This window comes from Galleria mellonella, unplaced genomic scaffold (assembly GCF_026898425.1).
Source record: "Galleria mellonella isolate WM207_F2 unplaced genomic scaffold, CSIRO_AGI_GalMel_v1 utg65, whole genome shotgun sequence".
NCBI classification, from domain to species: Eukaryota; Metazoa; Arthropoda; class Insecta; order Lepidoptera; family Pyralidae; genus Galleria; species Galleria mellonella.
In genome coordinates this window covers 3,525,250-3,551,184 of record NW_026442138.1, presented here as the reverse complement: position 1 = coordinate 3,551,184, position 25,935 = coordinate 3,525,250, and the positions used below count along the sequence as shown (strand labels likewise).

General features: G+C 34.4%; 2 protein-coding genes across 2 annotated transcripts; one reads left to right on the top strand and one right to left on the bottom strand.

Annotated features, from left to right (window-relative positions):
• Positions 1–2,533: 2,533 nt before the first annotated feature.
• Positions 2,534–5,911, top strand: LOC113519849 (uncharacterized). The gene is made up of 5 exons (XM_026905063.2): positions 2,534–2,613; positions 3,087–3,237; positions 4,090–4,246; positions 5,059–5,245; positions 5,755–5,911. Exons 1-5 carry the CDS (start codon positions 2,534–2,536, stop codon positions 5,909–5,911), a joined length of 732 nt encoding a protein of 243 aa, XP_026760864.2.
• Positions 5,912–9,146: 3,235 nt separating this feature from the next.
• LOC113510477 (serine/threonine-protein phosphatase 5) lies at positions 9,147–25,775 on the bottom strand. The gene is made up of 9 exons (XM_052900453.1): positions 25,536–25,775; positions 25,166–25,407; positions 23,450–23,597; positions 21,794–21,915; positions 20,994–21,264; positions 19,598–19,828; positions 18,525–18,744; positions 17,251–17,332; positions 9,147–16,432 (listed from the first exon to the last, which is right to left on the bottom strand). Exons 1-9 carry the CDS (start codon positions 25,627–25,629, stop codon positions 16,370–16,372), a joined length of 1,473 nt encoding a protein of 490 aa, XP_052756413.1. The 5' UTR covers positions 25,630–25,775; the 3' UTR covers positions 9,147–16,369.
• Positions 25,776–25,935: the final 160 nt, after the last annotated feature.

Here is a 25,935-nt window from a genome sequence, read left to right as displayed (position 1 = left end):
TATGTTGTCGTATCGGTTCGGAAATACTGCTGCTGGAAGTTGATTTCAAAGAGTGGTTGTGCGTGGGAGAAAGTGCCTTGAAAAAACGCACGGTGGAGGACCGCCATTCGTCCAGATGGTTGGGATGAAATTTTAGTTTATGGTAGGTCGTACGACGGTGAAAATCAGCAGCAGGTATCAATCCGAACAATTCTTTAGAGCACTCCTCATGATAAATTCGGTAGAAGATGCACAGAGATGCAATATCTCTACGCAGTTTCAGTGGGTCAAGTCGGACAATAAGGCGTAATTTGTAATTCTCATGTATTTACGGTAAATATCTATTTACAGTCGACTTTAAAAAGAAGGAGTTTTTCCAATTCGTTTATATTTTTTTATGTTTGTTAGTTCATAACTGCGTCGGTTTTGAAAACGTATTTTTTTTTTATCTGAAAGGATATAATTATTATATATTGGCCCCATAGAAATTTTATAAAAATCGATTGGATAGTTTAGTTTTTTGATATAAATAACTAGTTTTGTTAAAATCGAAGTCGGCCTTTTTATGGGACTAAAACCCTATATATAATTCTGTTATGCCCATGGTACTATTCATGTCTATAGGCGACGGTTACTACTTTCCATTAGGTGGGCCGTCAACATGTTTGCCATTCTGAATTGCATAAAAAATAATTAGATAAAAAGTAAATACGTATTTCAAAATATTTTTATGTAGCTTTACTTATTTTTATATTTGGCGAATACTGTAATAGAATTGGGAATAACTGTTGTCAGAAACATAATATGTCTATGCTTCATACCGTATATGATGTAATAAAAACCTCGTTGCATATTTAGAGCATAAAACTCGAGCATTGTACGCACATGAAATCATCAACATAATTACCTACGCCGGTACATACATGCCGCCGGACTACATGAGATGCGCGTCACATCGCAAGAGACCCCAACAAAGGGCATGGCCGATTACAGAATGTTACTAACTTTTACACGCGACTTCTTCTACGTGACCTGAATATATTCTATAACAGCGATAAAGTCTATGTCCTTCTCCATTCCGCATAGGTAGTACCTGTATATCAAATTTCATAACGATTGGTTTTTTTTTATACAACTTAGAATGGCAATCAAGCTGACAGTCCACCTGATGGAAAGTAGTCCCCGTCGCCTATAGACATGAGCAGTACCATGAACATAACAGAGTATACTGTTTCGCCCATGATACCCCCCATGCGTTGCCATTCCTGAGGACTCGGGTGTTATTCCTCTGTACCCTGTAAATTCACGCCATATCCCACCCTTGAAACTACACACAGCTATGCAAACACAGCTGCTTCACGGTTGACACACGAATGGGACAGAGGTACCCAAGCAAACGACTTTTGTACAAAGTCTCCCTCTGGTGAATTACATAATACCTATATGATTTATGATTGTGGTTGGAAATAATTAGTTATCAATCTTTGACGGATCACACCTTTTCATTGGGGCCAAGTCCCCGATGCGTTTCAGTTGTAATAGCTGTATGGGATCTGATTAGTCCTATACTATATAATGTATTTGTAAATGCTATTTACTGTTTACTAGTGCGAAGTAGTAGCTATTTACTATATATAATAGTGCGAAGCCGGGCCTATCCAGCCCGGCTTCGCACTATTATATATAGTAAATAGCTTCGCGAAGCCGGGCCGGATAGCTAGTAAAAAATAAGTTACTTGAATTCTACATGACAGATGGCGAGGCAATTAATGTTTTTTAGACTAATTCATTTTTTGATGAAGATATTTTAAGATTGTGTTCCATAAAATACCGATTTTAGTAATTGTGGTAAATCCAGTTATTTTGACGTTAAATTTAAACTAAATTGATATTTATAAAATTTCTGTGGGACTTACCTATTAGTATGGGGGGCGAAGGAATTTTTAGTAATTGGGAGGCTAGTCCCCATCGCTATCAATATACTTTATCAGGTCACTTCCACGTGGTTCTCCCTGGAAACCATTGTGACTAATTTATCGTTGAATTCATCACGATGGGCTAACTGACTTGCCTTATCATTCTCACCAATCATCCCTCACTAGTGCCCCGTCAGTGTATACCGACAGCGCAGGCGAGGTTTACCATTCCATTATCATCCATAGAAAAAAACCTGCGAAAGTAAGAGAACAAGTAAGTAAAAGTACATTCATTTGATAAAAAAAAAAGAATTTAGAGATATGAGGTAACAAATATATAAAAAATAATATCGAAATGAGAACTTCTTGAAGTTGGTTGATAAAATAAGTGTTTATGTAAACGGGTTATGCGGAATTTGAGTCAGTAGAATGAATATAAACGCGGTAAGTCGTTCAGTACAATGTCTTCCCTATGATGGTGAGCTGATTCGAGCCACACACCGTAACGGGCAAAAGTGTGTTGCGCAAATCGGCGACATACGACAATGATGTTTCCCCATACGATTGTTTTCGGACACCGGAACGCCATCTATATAGTATACACGGACGTGGAAGACACCATTCACGTTGGAGACAAGATGAGTAACAGTATACTAGTACTGATAGTGGGCATTCTGTTTTTCGTGTCGTGCACATCAGCTGATTATGGGAATGATGGGTAAGATTAGATTTACAATCTGAATCAAGATTAGATTTACACGTAAAACTGTTTCAAATTGAAATTAAAAAATAAATAGTTATTATAAAACCAGATATTAAATAAGTGGAGTTGAATATTTAGCATGAATGCTAAATATACAAGGCGCGATGTTATATTTTTAATAGAATTTGTAAGAACATTTCTGTACGTTAACTACAAATCTCACTGAATTGAGATGTATGCAAAATATAACTATTTACGACGTCAATTTAAGTCTCTAACTGTGCATTTAGGATTTTTTTATATCAACTGATATATTGGAGCTATATTTATTTTATACTATACTGAATTGGGTGTTAGATAGAGACCTAACGATGACTATGTATGGTTGTGAGTTTGATTCCGGCACAATACGAACATTTAGATCCATTGAGTCTAGGCGTCTATATTTAAATGACTATGTTGATAATCTATCTCAGTTTTGATTTCAGAGGTTTTTTACCTAGCCCCGGCTACCAAAGGACAGAGGATCAGTTAGCGGAACCTTCCGCGAGGGTCGAAAAAAGCAGAGACGATAGAGACAGCTCGGCGGATAGAACGCAGAGGTTTGGGATATCAGCATACGGAAGCACCGGTTCCCAGGCAAGTGAAGATAGAGCCAAGATTAACTCATTGGTCTACCAAAGAATTAATATTTATTTTTCTACTCCGTATTTATTTTTATTTGACTCGTGTTAAGGGGACGTCTATTTAAGTGTCTGCGCAGACGAGGGATATACCTATTTAGTTATTACGAAATATTTTTTTTAATTAGGACCTTTGTGTCACAGTTCCTTGTCTATATTGCAACTGACCATGTCCAATCCCTTACTGCTTTAAGACCAACGTGATCGTCCGAAAACAGAATTGATTTCAAATCGGTTCAGCTATTGAAGTCTGCGTCGACGACAGACGTAGGTCCCTTTTTGAGAACTAAATATCCATATTTGTAAACTCTGTATACAACCTGTATCGTGTGAGTTGTAAAATATAAGTTTTGAGGTTTTATTATGGTCAGATTTTAAGGTTAACAGTCAATTCACGGGGAAGGAATGGGCCACCCCTTCTTTTTCCGTGGATGTCGTAAGAGAGGACTAAGAGAAATTAATGGTCGAGGGATGAGTAGCAGCGTTCTTCTTAGAACATCGCCAAAACCTAACTGCTGTTTCCAATCCGCTCGCCAAACGTGGTAACTACTGATAAAACCTACATTTTGGGAGGCTCTATGTTTAGCAATGGACAGTAGATGGTTGATATGATGATAATGATTATGGTTAGACTAAAATTTTCGTCGAAGCGTGATCAAAGTGTAAATTTTTAAAAAGCCAAAATGGATTTTTTGAGTAATTATCGTACAAAAATGCCTTCCAAAACAGCTAAGTACAGTTAAGTAATAGTACTATGATAATGTTATTATGAATGAAGATTACTTTTCAGTGTTATTTCTTGTTTTAGGGCGGTTATGGTGGATCAGCTCCGGGTCTCTATGGACCAGTGAAAATTGACCTGGGCGGTGTTTTAGTTGGAACCATTTTAGGGTTCGGCGCTGTAATTATTTTGCCCAAGATAATAAATGCTCTGTCTTATGGATATGGGGGAGGTTACGCTAGAAGTAAGCATTATTTTTTTTATATATAGAAGGTATACTATGAGAATGGAGGGGAAAGGGATTGTTAGTAATGCGGATTACCAGTCTTATTGTTAGCCCAGCCATAGCAGGTTAGGTCGACTCCCAGGTGGTTCCTTCTGGAAACCATTGTGCTAAATTCCAGGTGTATTCATCATAATGAGCTATCTGTCCTGCCTTACCTATCATTCCTTACATATCTATCCATTTTTACCTATCATCCCTCACTGGTGTTCCGTCAGCGTACACCGTTAGCGCAGGCGGGGTTATCATTACATTATCATTCATTAAAAACTATGAGGATGGCGGGGGTGGGGGAAAGGGATTGTTAGTGAGGAGGTTACTCCCCATTGCCAATAATGTACCCTGTCAGGTCGATCTCCACGCGGTCTCCCTGGAAACAACTATGGTCAATCCCTGGTAAACTCATCAAGATGGGCCAGATGACATGATTAATTGTTAGTAATGAGGTCTAACGGCCATATTGCTAATAATATATATTATCAGATTGATCCCACCCGGTCTCCCCTGATAACTATTGTGGTTAATTTCTGGTGTATTTTTCATGACAATCCAAATGAGTTAACTTTATCTTTACCTCTTACTGGAATCCCGCCAACATAAACCAATAGCACAGGTGAGGAAACCATTCCACTTTGATCTATTCAATAAAATAGTTACTTCCATTTACCCCTATCAACGATTCCTTCTTGTAGGGGGAACAGTAGAATTTTATTCCACCTATCTCCACTGTCAGATTTACAGTCGTGAGTATAATTCATCTTTATTTTCTTCAGGTATTGAGACAGATGTCGGTCAAATATCAGACATGTTGAACAAGCTGGATGAGACGCTCAGCAGATACAACATAGACTCATCAGCTTGCACGCAACGTTTGGCGTGTTCCTACGTGCAGCTCGCGAACGAAAACATGATTACTGGTAACGCGACGGACTTTGATGCGTTGCTGGCTTCACTGTCCAAGTAAGTGGACTTTATTATCCCTAAATGTTTCCTAAATGGAAACTAATTTTAGGCGACCTTTGGAAAAAGGTTTTTAATTTGTCTGCAATCTTCTTTTTTGGAGTCAAGATCATGGATCATGGCAATACACGCCAATGAACGACGGTTGCCTAGAGACATTCTATTAGAACGCGAAATTCTATGTTTCTGCTCTCTATTTTTGCTTTAAAGTTCCTACATTTTTCTCTGAAAAGAAAACAGTGGCTTCTATTGGCTCAAAGCGAATATGGGACCAGCATGGAAGTACATCCTATTGATTGCAAAAAGAATATCCATATCGGTTCAGATTTGGCGACGTAAAATGGCCACATACCCACAAAAAACAGACGAATTGAGAAATTCCTCTTTTTGGAAGTCGCTTAAAAAGATTGATTGATTTTTGTTCATCTAATTTTTTTTATGTAAATCACAAATATCTGATAAATTACATACCTTATATTTTTTCAATGGTGGTATTTTTATTTTGACAGAAACTCCCTGGTTCGTCGTATGTTGGACGGCACGTCTATTTTCGAGGCAATATCAGCTGGACGATCCGTCGACAGTGACTGTCACGCCCTCTATTCTAAGTGTAAGCTTGATAAGAAGACAGTGGTAAAAATATTAACCCAGCTGGTACCATCGTAATGTTAAAACGTTAAATATCATTTTGTTTTTTGAAATAAATACCTATTACATTTTAGTGTATTATTTATTGTATTTGAATAGTGTAGTATTTAGTTAATTACTTTTAAATTCTTCACGAGGGCCCAACTGACTTCAACCTCGTCGTTTTATCCTCCACTGGTGCTCGGGTGTACCACTCCATATTCATCCATATTGGTTGCGTCAGTAGAGTTTAATTTTGGAAACTCAGATTTCTATATTTATCGATGTAAACGTGAACGGAGAAGTAAAGTTCTTTATACCTAATGTAGCTATTCTGAATGGCGAATAAGTTATTGAATTTACAGAGGCTTAGATATTTTTTTATTTATGAGATGAAAATGGAGTGGTGCATACGCCTATGATAATATGACAGGGCACCAAAAAAGGATGAAACGATTAGGACGAACTAACATCATTACTGGGTACAGAGGAATAACACCTGAGTCCTCAGGAGTGGCAACGCATGGGGGGTATCATGGGCGAAACAGTATACTCTCTTATGTCCATGGTACTGCTCATGTCTATAGGTGACGGTTACCACTTTCCATCAGGTGGGCCGTCCGTCAGCTTGTTTGCTATTCTAAGTTGTATAAAAAAAAATTGTTTATTGTGGACCATGTGAAGATCGATTTGAGAGGATATATTGCTAGTAGTACAAGACTGAACTCATTACTGACAATCCCTTCTCTCCCGCGGTACTGATATTTTAATCAAATACTGGGCTAAGACTTTGTCTTAAAATTTTGCATTTCTCGAATTATATTTGTGTTTTTAAATTTATGAGAAATGAGAAAATTTATGAAATTACCATTATGAGAAGTTAACAAATAAAACAAAAATATACAAATTTAACAATTTTATTCTATAAGTAATAATAATAGTTAATATAATTACATATGTTCACGAAACCTATCTATATTATGATATGCTTGATAAATTTAGAAAATGAAAATGTTTGAGGTTCAAAGTACAGCTGTAAATTGCATTTACGAGTATGTATGAAATGTAAATGTGATGAAATTTAAGTCTTCAGGCACTCCTGAAGACTTATGAAGATAGGATAAGGAGAGTCATGAGCGCCAGAGTATATATTGCATTGTGAATGCCACTGTTTATATAGATAGGGTCCGATAGACAATGTCGGCGCCTATAGTCAATCGTATCTGTATTGTATTGTAAAATCTTTATTGTTCATAATTCATACTGAATCGTGTGTGTCACACACGAAAAAATCTGTTATAAACTAAAAAAATAAACTCATAAAACTAAAAACTTCTACAAACTTATTTTAACTATTACACTGTTTCGTCACTTTCTTTCAAATTGAGAAATTAGAGATAAAAACAATACAATAACTAAACTATTTGTATATAGGTTTATAAGGCTTTAATAAGGTTAATTTACATATAATAACTTGAAATACGTTAAAATATATATTGAAATATGACTGATGAAATGAAAAATAAGGCAATAAATTTCGGGATTTGTTAGATACAATTTTTTTAATATAATATTCACTTCAAGGAAATTTCTTCGAAAAAAAATGTCGAGGGGCGATCTTTGTCAATGGAGGGCCTTTAATCAGTTGCCTAACGAATAAGCCGAACTTTTTTTTATACTACGGAAGTGGATAAAAAGCAGCCCATCTGATGGTAAACGGTCACTGTGGCATATGGATGCCTGCAACGCTACGAGTATTACGTGCTTGTTGGCGATCGTGAAGAAACGTTAATATACATTTCTTGAAGAGATGGAGAAAGTGGTAACATGAGACTCTCAGCCTCAATGATAGTAAAGTACTCTATCAATTTTGACCTCCACGCGATTCGCCCTTAAAACTTTCGTAGTTAATTCTAGTGGAATTCGTCGTGATGGATTAACTAACTTGTTTAGGGGAAGGGACTATCAATAATGGGGAGCTAATAGTCCCATTGCTAGCAATATATTCTAGGTCGAAATCCACGCGTTTTTTCTTGGAAATCGTCGTGATTAATTCTTGTGGAATTAATGATTATGGGCTTTTTTTTATGCTCCTCCTCCTATCACCATTTACTGGTGTTACGCCAGCCAATAGCGCAGGTCATTACCCTTTCATTCTCACCCATCGAAAACTCTTTTTGAAGAACGCCACACTGTAGTCTCTAGGAAAATCTCGACAGGGAGCTCATATATATATATATATATATATATATATATATATAGGTGGCGGTTACTACTTCCCATGAGAAGTATTTGAAGTGTATTTATACAAAGATTTATGTTACAAGGCGTTCACATTGGAAATATGTATGAGCTACCAAAACTAGAGACACAACTAAGCCTGTAATACTTACAAATTATTGTTTAATTCTAAATTACCTATTAAATTTTAATACACATCTCATTGTATTTAGATATTTTAATTATATTACAATACATCCAAAAGTAACACGTTTGAAGTCGGATGGGGTCGTTAGTACTTACTAATATAAATGTGAATATTAATATTTCTTTGTTATCTGTTGGCGTCAACCACTTTGAAATTAGGGGGAAAAGGGATTGTTAGTAATGGAGACTGAGAATCCCATTGCTAGCAATATACCCAACCAGGTCGACCTCCTCGCGGTTCTCCCTGGAAACTATCATGGTTAATTCCTGATGAATTCATCATGATGGGCTAACTGGCCTGTTTTCATCCTCATCTATCACCCTTCACTGGTGCTCCGCCAGCGTATCCCGTTAACGCAGGCGGGGTTTTTATTTTTATATTTATTTTCATCCAATAAAAAAAAACTTTGAAATTTGGTACATAGGTACTATATGGGCATAAAATACAGACTGTGATAAGGGATAGGGAACATTTGCTTACAAGTAAACGATAGTATTATAAATGTGTCAGGTTATTTGTTACCTCTCAGCGCCTTAACCAGGCGTCATAAAACTTAGTATACATGTACTTGGGATGAAGATTCGTAGAGAATAATTTAAAAGGAAGTATCTATGTAGTGAGTCTCTTTGTAGGATTGATTCGTTGATATCACCATAAATACGTTGAAAATATAGATTATTTAAAGTCACGATTGTGATGTCAGTTCAATTAGATACTTAAAACGTTTGCAAACATTAGAAGGGTAGCTAAAATAGTCAATTTCCTACTTTGGTATTAATGATTACTTAAAAAAAATTGTCAAATGTGATTAACGTCTAGAGTTAGGTATGATATAAATAAAACATATCAATTATATACATTTAATATTAAAAAAAAAAAAAAAAAACTTCGACATCTGGTGATGTACAGTGGCAAATAAAAATTTGTTCTACAATAATAAAAATAATAAAACTAAAATCCGTCGACAGATGGCGACAATACATTTCATTTGTGTGGGGCCGTGCATAAAATATGTGTTTCGACTTAAATGTGACACAAAAGGTTCACGCAGACGATGGATAAACTTCGAAGTACATTTTCGTTAATAAAGAAAACAATTGTATGCTAAAACGCACACATATAATTGCAAGGATAAGGCTTAGAATATGATAAGAAACATTTATTGAAAACATGTATCGTTTGCGATGGCCTTTATCAAGTTAAGGCGACGAGTATACTACTCTTTTTTTTTTTATGCAACTTAGAATGGCAAACAAGCTGACGGCCCACCTGATGGAAAGCGGTAACCGTCGCCTATAGACATGAGCAGTACCATGGACATAACAGAGTGTACTGTTTCGCCCATGATACCCCCCATGCGTTGCCATTCCTGAGGACTCAGGTGTTATTCCTCTGTACCCTGTAAACAATACTATTCTCAGTCCGCGGACAATAACTGCTTTTAATCGACGGACTATTTTGTTGGTAGTCTATTTGTTCTATCATTCTCTGTTATCATATAGGGATCTATATGGGCTAAAATTGGTCGTACCATTGTCCGTTGTCTGCCTCCGTAGTGCCGTCGTAGAACCGGACTAATATCTGGTGTATGTCTATGCATTGTAAACAATTTCTATTAAATTTACAATTATTGATATGACATAAGTTGCAGGGCGTGATTCGACGTAATCTAATTGGGATTAAATCGAATAGACGTCAAAGATGACGCACTCATGTATAAATTACCCATTTAAAAACGAGGAAGGTTAATATTTGGACTATATATTTTTGAGAAATATTATACGATATCTTTGCCAATTAGGAGTATATTATATTTTTTTTTAAATGAAAATTTCTTTCGGTATGGTCCCATATTAATTTTGAATTGGATTGGACTATTTTTTTTAATATATTATGTCAAACATATATGCATTTAACGTTGTTTTTACAGCAACGTTTACCATCACTGGATATTTAGAAGCATGGCTCACGACAATTTGTTCATTGACATTCTCGTTTATCTCGTTTGTGTTTAGTTATCATGTAGTTTTTTCTTTAGCAAACTGAAATAATGAGATATTTGTCGAAAGAAATACACACAATATCTGTTAGATAGGGTGTTAGGAAGTTTATGATAAACTCTAGTTGATAACCTGTGTTTAGCCTTAGATAAGAAAATTAAAGTTAAAAACTAAAAACAATAATATACAATGACTTATTTTATGAACGGCCATCTAGAGACTCGAGCAGATGACAGATTAATAGACAATTTTTTTTATTATAGATAACGTTTTTTATGAATCGAGTAGTAGTACTAATCGTCGTATTCGATTGAATTCGACGATTAATCGTATAAATTTTTTTACTAGTTTGCTAAGGTTTATCTGTAATAGTACCTACTCTATAATCTAATAAAAGTGTCAACCTATTGTTTTGAAACTATATTTTTTTTAGTGTTTTTATTTTTGATAGTGATGTAGCTATGGTAGAAAATTATTGCATTATTTAAGTACTTATTAGTATGTATCATGAAAATTGTGGATTTTTTTTTATTTTAAAAGCACTTATCGAGTTCTCTTTTCGATTTGTCGTGTTTATGGACCATGTAGTTCATATCGTAGACCTCTGTATGCTCAGGATGCTGTAGTCAAAAAAAAAGTATGGCACGAAAGTTAAATATGTAGATATTTAACTTTCAAGTTAAATTTTCTAGTTAAATTTCGAGTTAAATTTTCTAGCATATAACCAATCTGTAATCTGCTCGTGTCTTAAAACTAAATTATTTAAAAGAGCGGCGTTTTCCCTGAGCAAAGTCGAATGCTCACTACACAAAATCCACTAAAGAATATCACATTTGGACAAGTTTGAAGTAGTATACATTTGTTCGTCATAAAATAGGCAATGGGAAAGATTCTGAAAGTTCATCCTCTGAATGTATCTTTAATTTTAAACATAACCATTTCAGAATTCCACTATTCTTTGAATACTATAGCATTATTTACTAATATATATCTAAAATTCATTAATTTGTGATATAATTTTATACCGAAAAACTCTGTCGTTATTTTTGGTTTTATATTTTTAAAATGAATGAATTATTTTGACAATATTTGATATTCCAGAATCAGTCCCGATGCTTTTTATTTTGTAATTATAAATACATAAATTACACATACAATAAATCTATTTTAACTATTAGTGTGATTTAACTCTTATTTAATTTTAAATGTTAAAATCGTAAGAGACTAAAACACTTCAATAGTTAAACTAGGTTAATTTGACGTTCGAGATTTTTATAACTTACTATATTGTTGGTTAAAATCATAGTCATTTGAAAATATTAATATAATGAAACATAGCTCATCATGTGAAATAAATATTAAACATTGTTTAGTTTTACTTTTGTGGGGAACCCACGTGACTCAATTTGCCTAGTGGAGTTTACATCTCACTCTTTCTCTCTCTCTAATAGTCATTTAAGAGAAAAAAAAAAAAAAAAATTTTTATTTCAAATAATTTTTTGGACTAGATTTGTCAGATTTCCTTGTGTGTGCTATGTATGTATTTATATGTGTATGTTTATGTATTTTGTATGAATGTTATATATATATATATATATATATATATATATATATATATATATATATATATATATATATATATATATATATATATATATTGTTACAGTAAGTAGTTTAATACATTATATTATTATATATAGTATTTGATATTTTTGTGCATTACAGGTTTTTGTATTTTATGCACGAAAAATTATTAATTCACTCTTGCGCCACCTACTCACTTCTATCTGTTCTCCTTTAACCAATGATTGTCTGTAAGAGATTGCCTTAGCGATAAGACCGCCTTTTGTACCTTTATGTGTATTTTTCAATCTGTATTTATGTTACTGTATTTCACTTGTCATTGTATATTTTTATGTTGAAATAAGTAATTAAATAAATAAATAAATAAAATTCAGCAAAATAACAGAAATTGCCCTTTGTGTGTAGATTTGGTCGTGTTACTTCGGCATAGAATTGCTCATCTCTTCCTTTTCCGTAGGTGTCGTAAGAGGCAGCTAAGGGAGCTAACTGCGATTACCAATTCGCCTGCCAAGTGTGGCAACTACTAGTAAGATCCCCCCTATGGGGGAGACCTATGTACAGTAATGGAGAGTTAACAGTTGATGGGACGGGATATAGATTTTGATTATTTAAATATGTATGTAGTGTGATGGCAATGGCGTCATGGGCCGAGTCGTTGAGTTCCCTAAAATATTAAATTGAGCGCAGTGATGGTTGGCTCATCCGTCATACTCGTGAACGGGTACTGCTTGTGGGCACTGGTCTGCTCGTGTTTGTTTGTTTATTTTTCATTTAATAATACATATAAATAGAACTTAATGCTAATTTATAGTCACAGTATCCATGCAAATGTAAAATTATCTTGTACATAATAATTTAGTTTCTTGTGGATTCTTCCCAGCAGATAATATTATGAACGCAGTAGTAAAATTGTAAAAAAATTACGATTTAAAAGAGCTTATAGACAAGTCTAAAGATCATTTCTCTTTTATGTGAAACAGGCAGTGTTCATGGTCTGAAATTTTAACTTTGCCGCCTTGGGCAATTGCCCGTTCCCCACCCTCTAAGCTTGAAAATTGCCGAGAAAAAATTCATTCACGTATGGATATAGAGTTCCCTATATTGAGTCACTCGGGTATGGTCCGTGGAAGACAACACTTTAATATATCGTCAATAATAAAACTGAGCAATAATACAACTTCCCACTTTCTATTCACAACACATTTTCTTACATACCACTTCAGATTGAACAATACGGTTAACAGAACTTCAGTGTATCAAATATCTATTCTTAATCTGGATAATGTAATTTTGCCACAATATGATATACATAATTGTAAATAATAAAAATAACATATCTACGCCTTAAAACTAGAATGTACAAGTAATATGCAGTCGCAAATCCATTGCTTCGCCGTTCCACTAGCACCGCGCGTCGATAACAATGAAACATTTGGAAAATGTACATACAACGAACCCAATTCTAAATTGTCCTTCTTAGTAATTACGTTTAAAATATTATTTTTTTTAAACAATTTTGAAAATAGAACCGTTAGTTTGATCATAAGATTGATCGAAGAGTCGAAAGATCGTCTACGCTCCGTTTTAAATACGATGCATTTAAAACTGTTTAGATGAGTGTCCGTATGTTTATTTTTATACACTATACAATAGTTTTAGATATCGGTATTAAATCCCCACGATAAATAGAGCAGTGAAATGTTAGTATTAATTTGGCATGACGATATCTTGGTAAAAAAAAATCTAAAAGAATCTCCACACAAGTGGACACATTTTTACTGTTAAAAATTAAGTAAGTTACACATTATATTGTACTGTAATGAATAAACGGATTGACTTATATGTATTTCAGGAAGATTCAATGATGAGGCCAACTGTAGATCTCACCTAAAAGACACGTAAATCGATTCGATTATTTTTATAGTTAAAATCTTTGCTTTCCTGTTATAACGTGACGGTAAAATTGTACAGTGTCGTATCGTGTTATTGTAAATTACAAAAGCATTACCTTTTACAAATTCCATTATACTCTGTTATATTAGTAAATTTTACAGATTTACAAGAGAACATTTTAGAATCGGGTTCCATGTTGTAATTCATTGGATCCAACGTGCGGTGAGGGCTCTAATATAATGTACAGTCGAGGACAGAAGTCATGTGAAATAAAAAATTGAACTAATTCAGGTTTTAGACTCGCCTCGAGCGTACATTTTGCGTATATTGTCTTAGAAAAATATTTGCTCTACGTGTCATTGTATCGGAGAGTAGAGTAAAAGCACATTATAAGTTAAGATTGATGTTAAACGAGAACCATTGTCTGATGGTACTAATTATGGCGTCAGCACATTTTTAGCCAACTTAAAAAGAAGGGAATTTTTAGATTGTATTTATATCGGAACTGCAAACTTGATATCGGAAGTAAATCTTTCGAATAAGGAGAAGAAATAGTATTTTTGTCAATTTGAAAAAAGAAGTTTACTTTTAGAAAACAAAATATTTGATCTCTAAAATAAAAAAAAATAACATTTTTTTTTTATTTTGTGTGAATTTTGTTATTTTCCTCAAATTGACTATATGTAAACGATAGGATTTTCTCCTGAAGTATAATAGTAATTTTATTAGGATTGAAGTCGATTTTTTGCTCATGACTTTATAAAAAAAATGATTTAATAATACCATTGAGCTGTGTTCAACTAACTAACCTTAACTATAACGTGCGTCAACTCTAATAATCCCCTTATTTATCAAAACTTCAAACGTCTTATAAATCTATTTTAGCTATTGAAGTGTCTTGTCCTTTTCTTTCGCGCTAATTTCTCAATATGTAAGACATTGACAAAAACTAATAGTTAAAATAGGTTTAGAGGAGTTTTCCGTTTTTAGGGGACGAATCGTATATACTGAAGTATATAGTACGGCTATCGTTTTAATGGTTAACCCATTTATATTGCAATTTTACGATCTCAAACTAGCTAGACTATACCGATTTTCATGTCACATTAAATTTACGTTATTATCCAATTATTATTATGTATACATAAAAAATAATTATATATATATATATAGAATTTAACTGAATCGAGTGTTTGGAAAAATTTATTATGTGTTTATTAAATACAGGATGCCTATTGCATTATTAGAATCTCGATTATCCGAACAACAATTATACGAATATTCGATTATCCGAACTTATTCTTCACGGCTCTAACTACCGAGTTAGAAATGGTATTATGTATTAATTGGATAAATAGGGCTTATGTAATTCATTATATTTATAGTTCGTATTTTTTTTTATTATATTATCTAAATGAGGTATGTAAAACCTTTTACATAATAGAAAAAAATATTAAAGTCGATTCGATTTGATGTTGAAATCGATTATCCGGATTTTCGATTATACGGAATAATCCTGTTTTTATTTGATTCGGATAATCGTGATTCTACTGTATTTCAAACATATTTTTTATTATTTGCCATTTTTGTGTTATAACATAGTATTATAGTATTTTTTGATTATAGCCTATAAGAGGCTTACCTTTAAGAGTTGCTTAAACTAAAAAATTACAATAATTATGCCGACAACGGTGGAATATAAAATATTCTTTTTTTTTTTAATTCTGCCATTAATTTATTGGCGTGATACAATTATTCTAAATGTGTGTATAATGTTTAAATAAATAATAATAACGGAAAAAAATAACATGTTGAAGGTAACAATCAGATATTATAATATTTTGTTCAATGTTTTTTGACAATAAATGCATTGTAAATACATGTTTATTTTTAATATAAATAAAAAATAAATGCTTCAAGATATATAACGTCATACATTCCAAATACGCCACAGGAGTAGTGCTATCAATCGTAGACAGATAAGAATTACGTCAGAGTTAACTTAAAAAAAAGTAGATAGACGAGACAGTGGTATGTAACCATGGGTATTTTTTTTATATAACATTTATTGTACACACCTATCTTTGTATAATTGAGTAACGTCGATGGCTGAGGTAGAGTTGCGATTTTTGTTCGATTCTCAAATGAAGAGAAAACATTGAGAAATTTTTAAACATTTTTTTCATATTTTAATATGGCTCTTTATTATTAAGGAGTACAATAATATACTTCCGGAAATATATCCCTTACACCCTGTATATCTGTAAATATATGATACACGTGCCCAAAAATTTGTATACAAAAAAGTAATACAGCTACATAGTTCATTTATCATAAACAACCCGTTTTAACTTATACAAAAAAATTACTCGATGCAATCGGATGAAATATTAAAGACTAGTATACAACATATAGATGGCAGCACATTAGCTTGAGATCGCAAATGGGAACTGCAAACGACATTGTGGCAGTAAGCTAGTGTAACATTATATTACAAGTCTGTGGTTGTAAAACTGTAATTGCTTTAAGTGTGATAAGTAATAGTTCTATGTCCCTTTTATGAAAGAAACGGCTAAGTGCGAGTTTGTTTCATCATTGGCATAATAAACTGAAGAATGAATTCGCGTACGCCATCGGCTTTATGTCTGGATGTGGCTGAAAAAAAAAACATACATTTTTAAAATAAATTTTACAGAAATATTAGGCACTTAATCTTTTGTACGCTACTTTGTTTTTGCCGAAGAAACGGCTGTTCACGTTGGAATGTGAAGCTGTGACCTCTCAACGTTTAGAAATCCTCGGAATAGTGAGGTCGCTCCGTGAGGTCTGTGAAGATCCCAGGAAGCTTCTGTGCTTTTGGGTGGAGCTGGTTTGGCTGTACTAGCTAAAATTCATACGCACAATGAATCAAATGAGAGGCTAAGCGTGGAATAGAGTCCAATTTACATTACATTACATTTATGTTCGCTACTATTTACGCGTAGATTTTAGAAGTAGGAAAATAAATGAAATAGATTATTTTTAGATGGCGAATCAAGATAAATGTACACAATAGAGAAAACTGCATTAAATTTGGTGCAGTAGTTTTTGTGCAACGCCGGTAAAACATTTTTTTGCCAAGCGTTGGCAATTACTGGCATAACTCCTTAAGGAGGCTCATGTTTTTTTTTTGGGTGAAAATGGTATGGTAACCCCACCTGCGCTAACGGGATACGCTGGCGGAGCACCAGTGAAGGGTGACAGATGAGAATGAAAACAGGCCAGTTAGCCCATCGTGATGAATTCATCAGGAATCAACCATGATAGTTTCCAGGGGGAACCGCGAGGAGGTCGACCTGGTTGGGTATATTGCTAGCAATGGGATTCTCAGTCTTCATTACTAACAATCCCTTTCCCCCCGGAGACTCATGTTGAGCAGTGGACAGTTAAAGGCTGATATGATGATATACGATGATAATGATTGATATACATACCACTGCTTCGTAGGTTGTGAACTTGGGCGTGAGATCCTTGCCCGTCATTGTGATGAAAGCACCAAGGTTACCCATTGTATCACTGAAAACAATACGAAAATGTATAATTAACTTAATTCTACACACTTCTCTTATTTGGACAGTTGTCCCAATGAATGTTATAATATTTTTTTTTTATTAATGCAATATTTTATCGAATTAAACCTTATGACATTGACAGAAAGTTCAATTTGATTATTATGTATTCGAATATTATATTAAAAATATAGTTAACTTTGAATGGTGCTTATTAAAATGTATTTGGTTTCATGGTATTACAAAAATGTAAACAGCAAATATTTCATAAGTTTCATTATATTATAAGAATTATGAAATTCTATAAATATTACGTTAAAATTAGACTATCGCAGTCCACTGTTGGACATAGGCTTCCATATAGATAAGCCACATAACAAGACTACAATGTGAATTATTGGTGAAAATGGAATGGTAACCCCGCCTGCGCTAACGGGATACGCTGGCGGAGCACCAGTGAAGGGTGATCGTTGAGAATTAAAACAGGCTAGAATGATGAATTCATCAAGAATTAACCATGATAGTTACCACGGGAACCGCGAGGAGGTCGGCCTGGTTGGATATAGTGCTAGCCATGGAAAACGATTATGGGAACAAAGCATAATAGCACTAGATGCCAGACGAAACTAGGGATAAATTCCTGTTTTTGTTATTATTAGTTTGTATTGTGCGGGGGTTAAACTTGTGACCATTGGAAGTTGAAGCGGGTTCTTTTTTATTTTATGTGTGAAATTGTTATACACTGGCGGGGCAGCAGTGATAGTGATAACCTACTAGGTTAGGATGAAAGCAGGTCAGTAAGCCCATCGTGATGAATTCAACAAGAATTAAGTAGAGTGAGATTGTAGAAAAGTCCTTCTTCTTCTACCTTGAAGCAATTGTATTTGCATGGCTGTGAAGGGTGGGGTATGGCAACGCATGGGGGGTATCATGGGTGAAACAGTATACTCTGTTATGTCCATGATACTGTTCATGTCTATAGACGGTTACCGATTCCCATCAGGTGGGCTGTCAGTTTGCTCGCCATTCTAAGTTGCATTAAAAAAACAATGGCTTTCAGGGGGAACTGCATGGTAATCAACCTGATAGAGTATATTGCTAGCAATAGGGCTTTTAGATCCCCTTACTGACAAAATCTTTCCCTACAAAGCGGTGTGTTGAGCCGTTAAAACGTCAAGGCCATAATATCAATTACGAACCAGTAGTTAGGCGCAGAGAACACGGTGATACACTTTCCGTCGTGCGCGACCTCGTAGCCGTCGTTCTTCACTTCGTGACTGCGGATCACGTAGTCCAAACCGTTGCGCTGCAGGAAATTGTTGGTGACGTCGGGCCCGAATTGGCAGCCGACGCCGCGTTTCGACGGCGCCCGCCCCATCATCGGTTGTGGGTCGGACCACAGCAATTCACACATTATGCCTGTAATTTTAAACAAACATTATTGTTAAAGGTTTCGTAAGTACATATTTTTTTTTATAGGTGATAATGAAATAGTAACCCCACCCGCGCCACCGGTACACACTGGCGGGGCACCAGTGAAGGATGACAGGTGAGGATGAAACAGGTCAGTTAGCCCATTGTGACGAAATCAACGAGAATTGTTCACGATGGTTTCCAGGGGGAACCACGTGAAGGTTGACCCGATTGAGCTGTCAAACCCCATTGCTAACAATCCCTTCCCCCCTTATGTAAGTACATATTATATTTTAATGTAATAATAACAACTAAACCAGCGGGTCGAAGCGCGCAGTCACGCATTATACCCGCTCACGATTAAGGGTTCGGAATGGTCCCGAAACTAGTCGAGCTTTCTTGACCTAATTACACGTAAGTTAAACTGGTAGTTGTTACTTTAAAATAATAACAATTTATTTTTTAGTTTCTCAACGTGGGCGATAACGTTCCGGGTGTGTATGTTTTAGCGTTTGAGACTTTTAGGGAGATAGTAGAAGACTCAGGGAAAATTTGAAGACGTGAGATGAGGTTATTAATTATTGAAATGGCGCAGCCTCCCCCTTGGGAGGTTTTGCCGGTAGTTGCCACGCTTGGCAGGTGGATTGGCAAATGCAGTCAGGTTTTAGAGATGTTTTAAGAGGGACGCTGCTGCCCATCTCTCATTCTCCCTTAGTCGCCTCTTACGACACCCACGGGAAAGGAGGGGATGGCCTGTTCTATGCTGGGACCACACGGCCACATGCTTTAATATCACCTTTTAATAGTAAAAAAAAAAACATGAATACCAACATATAGAATACTCTACAATTTCACTCACCATCCTCTGGAGGCTGTTTGTTCCTCTCCACTTTCCTAATGTCGTCCAGGGTAACATCATCCTTGGAAAACAGTCCACCATGCATCACCAGTACTCGATTGTTGATACAGTGCGCCAGAGGCAACCAGTTGTAGACTTCAGTGAAGAGGTCTGCCATATGAGCGGTGTATTTAGAGGTCACCTCCCCTTGGAAACCATACATGTGGTTCATATCCCGGGTCTCGTGGTTACCTGAAGTATTAAGGTATTGGAGTTGAAGTTAATTATGAATTGGTGAAATTATTGTATGATAATCTGTATTCTATAGAGCGAATAAACGTAAATCGAATTATTACCAACACGTAAAAAAATGAAGCAAATTATGAAAGGCTTTTTCAAGTTGGCGTTTACTAACAAATTTTTTTTTTATGCAACTTAGAATGGCAAACAAGCTGACGGCCCACCTTATGGAAAGTGGTAACCGTCGCCTATAGACATGAGTAGGACCATGGACACAACAGAGTATACTGTTTCGCCCATGATACCCCCATGCGGTGCCATTCTTGAGAATTCAGATGTTATCCCTCTGTACCCTGTAAATTCACGCCATATTCCACCCTTCAAACCGAAACACAGCCATGCAAACATAACTGCTTTACGGTTGAAACACGAATGGGACAGAGGTACCCAAGCAATCGACTTTTGTATAAAATCTCCCTCTGGTAATTCTTTCCGAATAATTTCAAACTTCTCCCTGCCTGTTCACTTAAAATTCTATAATCTATAATATTATGCCATAAAAAAAGACATAATAATATTTTATATTGAAATATTACGAAATACCAAAAAATTACATGGCTGTTTTTACAAATACACGTATAAAAATCCTATCGCGATGAGAGGATTTAGCTGATGTGCAAGGCAACGACACAAAGCCTACGTAAACTACCTACGAAGAAGCGCCAAAGAGCGCGCAGTGTACGTATCACGCGTCGTGTGGATCGTAAAATTTTAAATACATTGCGCGGCGTCAATATTAAGAATCGCTAATTATATGGTTTTTTTTAATGGGTGAAAATGGTATGGTAACCCCGCCTGCGCTAACGGGATACGCCGGCGGAGCACCAGTGAAGGGTGATAGATAAGAATGAAAACAGGCCAGTTAGCCCATCATGATGAATTCATCAGGAATTAACCATGATAGTTTCCAGGGAGAACCGCGAGGTCGACCTGGTTTGGGTATATTGCTAGCAATGGGATTCTCAGTCTCCATTACTAACAATCCCTTTCCCCCCTAACTATATGGTTGTAGTGCATTTCCTGTGGGAAAATAATCTGCCATCTGGTTCAGTCCACTCACTTTAGTTTAAACTCACTTTTGTATGTATGGATTGTTTAATAAAATCATGCTACTTACCTCTCGACATGTAAAAGTGGTTTGGGAACAACAACTTGAAGCTGAAGAGTGTGAAGATACATTCGACGCTGAACGACCCTCGGTCAACAAAGTCTCCATTGAACAGGTACGGGTTTTTCTCTGAAGGTAGCCCGTTCAATTGGAATATGTTCATAAGGTCATAGAACTGCCCGTGGATATCACCACACACTGTGAATTTTTCATCATCTGGCACTTTTATGTCGATGAGAGAAGGTTGTTTTTGTAGGTATGCTTTGACATCAATTAGGATCTGTTAAAAAAAAAAAAAGTTTAGTTTGGCTCTCATCATGGTACAGAAATTAAATTGATAAGTAGTTTTATTATTATTTCAGCCATTAACCGTCCACTAGTGAACATGAACCTGTTGTAGTTAAGGTCACATTTGGCAGGCGGATTGGTAACCGCAGTTAGGCTTTTAGAGATGTTTTAAGAGATCATTTTATGCTAACAAGTAGTTTAGACAAAAAATTGTTTTAGATTACTATTTACGTTTACGCTATGGTTTTTACCACGTTACTTTGTATTGCAATTATGAATTTAAGGCCGAGAAAATAAATAAATTTGTAAGGGAATATGTTTTGACTTTTTTTTATATTATATTAATTTCATGTGAATTATATTTTTTTGGACTGTACCTAAAATGTGGAGTACTAAACTACTTCTGAGTAATAGGGTCTATATTTTCAATACAGACTAAACATATACGCAAGGACAAAGCCACGGTGAATAGCTAGTGGTAATAAATTTAACGAAATAATAGTTGTTTAGTATAAAAGTACCTTGTAAGCATATTTTTTGTGTAATCTCTTCTGTTGTTTATAAAATTCCATGAGTTCGGTAACAAACTTCAAAGTCACTTTGCCATCCTCCAGGGCTGGTCCTTCATACTCATCTTCAATGGCTGTCAACATACAAATTAGTATTGCATCTAATTTTTTTTTCATTTATATTTTTTTTTTTCAGAAAACTTCAATTTACCGAGAATATTAGCTTCTTTAATAGATTAATGTTTTTAACCAGTAATAATATAATAAATAAGGACATACGATCTCTTCGAATCCAATGGTTTAGTAAACCACAAAAATTCATTAAAAATTTTAAAGCCATAGCAAAAATAGATTTCAATATTAAATATATTCTCATTATACTCGTAAGTAAAAATATACAAAAACAAACATATTACAGAAACAGCAATTAGTTAAATGGAGATTAGATAACGAATTAGAACTAAGATAGTGTGATAAGAGAGTTACCTACTTAATAAATATGAGTACTTATATACAAGTACTGACCACAAACTATGTCAATCAAAGCCGAAGAAAATATAATTATATGAAGGAAAATAAATAAAAAAAAAATGAAAAATAGAATGTGGACACATTTTAAAATTTTAATAACTTTGTTATTGACTACTTATTCAGGAGGTCTTTTTTCTCTCTGGTTCACATAGATGACAGAGCGATCCATTCTCGCTTTAGCTCGAATTATGGGAGATGGGTTAAAAAATTTATGTACACATAGAATATGGTTAATATAGATAGGTTATTAAGGTAAGTAGTGGACTTATTATTAATAAAAAAAAAAAAAAAACTAATAAATAGAAAATTATTGTTGCATCAAATTATACCTACTGTAATAAAAATAATTAATTCCAGTACTGTTTAAATAGTAGTAGCAAATTAGACCTACACAATATTTTTTTCTTTTATTTATAGATAACAGCATTTTTTACTCAATATTGCAAATTACAGTGAACATGATAATTGATATGAATCAATTATATTTTATTATTATTTATCATGTCAAAGAATATAATGTTACTCTCTTTTATATCTATCATAAAAAATTACTAAAGAAACCAAGAATAATACTCCAATACGAGAAATAACTCTAAATAAAACCCTGAACCTAGCAGTCTGGTCAGTCTGGGAATATTACGCCCAGCTGTGGGACAATTTTTTTTTATACAACTTATAATGGCAATCAAGCTGACGGCCCACCTGATGGAAAGTGGTAACCGTCGCCTATAGACATGAGCAGTGCCATGGACATAACAGAGTATACTGTTTCGCCCATGATACCCCCCATGCGTTGCCAATCCTCAGGACTCAGGTGTTTCCTGTACCCAGTAAATTCACGCCATATCCCACCCCTCAAACCGAAACACAGCCATGTAAACACAACTGCTTTATGGTTGAAACATGAGGTACCCAAGCAATCGACTTTTGTACAAACATTAATACTTCAACGCACCAATATCAATAGAGTGCATAAAAGGAGAAAGATTTAAAGCACTTAGAAATACAATAGCCGCCTTTTGTATTTAAATTTTTTAATTAATTTCAAATCTTGTCCCTAATGCAATGTCGTTCAGACAACCTTTGGGGAGAGGGTAGTTATAATATTAATGAAATATAAAATAATTTATTACTTACTCATAGCATCTAAATTAATTGAGTCGGCAATGTTGACCTCCTTTTTGTCCACAGAGATAGCTTTCTCAAATGCTATTTTCTTGACAATTTTATTGCATTCACTAAATTTAAGTTTTGCATCTTGATCATTTGGCCTAACTTTGGTTACCTGTAATTATATTATGTATTAAATCATTTAAAATGAGCATCAGCTTTAAACTGTTTACTGTTTAACATAGACCTCCTCTATTAAGGGGGGTTTTGCCAGAAGTTTCCACACTTGGCAGTTGGGTTGGCAACTGCAGTTAGGCTTTTAGTGGTGTTTAAAAGGGATGCTGTTGCCCGCCACTCAACTATTAAATTCCCTTAGTCACCTCTTATGATATTCATGGGAATGGAAGGGGTGGCCCATTCTATGCCGGGTTCACACAGCAATCATCATTATCATCAGAAACATTTAAAATATATTTAATATAATTAAAAGAAAATTTTACAGCTGTTCCCATATAAAACCTAGTTAATTATATTTCTATATATTACTCAGATCATAAGCTTTATGTGTTATTTTATGACTGAACATAAAGGAGTGATATTACATTTATAGGTTTTCAGTCATTTAATTTTCGATTGAATCTTTATGCTTCCTAAATTAAATTGTTATTACGAGTCCAAAAAAGGCCAGGCCAGGCCGGTTATAAAACTAAAAAGAAAAAGCTTGGTTAATATGAATAAAAATATATGTTAACCCTTACATTAATTAAATGGGATAAGGATAGAAAGATGATGAATAGTCAAACAAATCTAAGATCCATAAGAAGAGAGAATTTAAGATACTCTTGGTTTTTTTTAGGATAAAATCACATTATTATAAGTGTGATACATTTGAAAGTGGATATTAAACAGGAAGAGCTAAAAAAACATGTGTGTGAAGGATGTAATATATTATGAATATTTGTGATGTGACAAGATGGTTAAATCTAGAATATAAGGTTATGACTAGATTATAATAACATTATGCATGACTACAAATAGTAGGAAAATAATTAAAGGCATGATGGTGATGACAGATTAAAAATACTATTACAAATACATGCAATATTAAATTATTGAGTACATTTTCCTTACCGAATAATGATTATTTATAATAACATCACTAAAATGTTATACCTATAAATTTTTTTTTAATTCAATGGAAATTACCAAAATGGTTTCCTTGTTTGACATTCCTAGGCTTCCTAATAAAAAATATCTCTGTAGTTAAGTGGTAATACATTGCTTGACATAAATTTGATCTTAGAATTGATTTGGTTGGGTCAATTTAAAAAACAAACACTTCTAAATTGTTTCAGTCTAGATATTTTGAACTTTAGCATTTAATAGCATAGGGTAAGAGGCAGATAATTAATGTGATTGTAAGGCATTTATTATTCAAATAAAGTCTTGTAACAACTTATGTATTTTTTTTATGTGTGATAATGGAATGGTAACCACACACTATTGGTTTACACTGGTAGGGCACCAGTGAGGGATGATAGGTGAGGATGAACAACTTATGTATTGGTTATTTTGTAATTTGACACTAACATTATTTGATAAACATAGCTAAAACTGGTGGGATCTGAGTGACAAAACATTGGCCATGAGTGCCCTATGACAACATGTTTGAAGGTTCAACTCCAAAGAGCATGAGCAGTAAGTTTATATGGAAATAGTTAATGAATATAAAATAATACTTACATATTCAAAATCCTTAAGTGCTAATTTGTATTTCCCTAAAGACATATGAGCTGCCGCTCGCCTGTAATAGGCCTTCGTGTAAGCCCTATCCAACTCTATTGCTTTCGATGCGTCGCTTAGGGCATACCCAAAGTTTTCCAATCGTAGATTCGCTATACTTCTATTCGCGAAAAAGACTGCATTTTTCGAGTTCTTCTCTATTGCTTTTGTATACAATTCGATGGCCCTGTTGTAATTCTGTTCTGAAATTTTGAGGTTATGTCAGCGAATTAAAAATTACCTCTCTCGATCAATATTTAAATTCGGCATGAATCACTGACCCCCATGACTCCAATATCTAATTTACCGATAAAATTAACATAATACTTACTTTTAAAAAATTCATTGGCTTCATTTTTCAATTTTTCCGCAGCCTCTATGTCTTCTTGTGACACAGGGCCAGTGATTTCCGCATTACTAGACATTGCTTTGAGTTGTATATTCGTTAAATTATAATATATTAAATTGAAACAAGGGCCTAATCATAAAAAATGTGGATTTCTCAAGTCCATTTACATGCTATCCGCAATTCATGAAAAATGAATTGATAGTGATAGATGAATGAAATTAATTAACGAGTGAGATGAATGAGTGGTTTTGAATGAAGGATTGATATGAATTGATATGTGTTGCCAATAGTAAAAATATATATTCTTTAATTATCTTAACTAGGATAGTGAACATATAATGATTTATTATCTACAAAATAATGTAAGGAATACTAAAATATA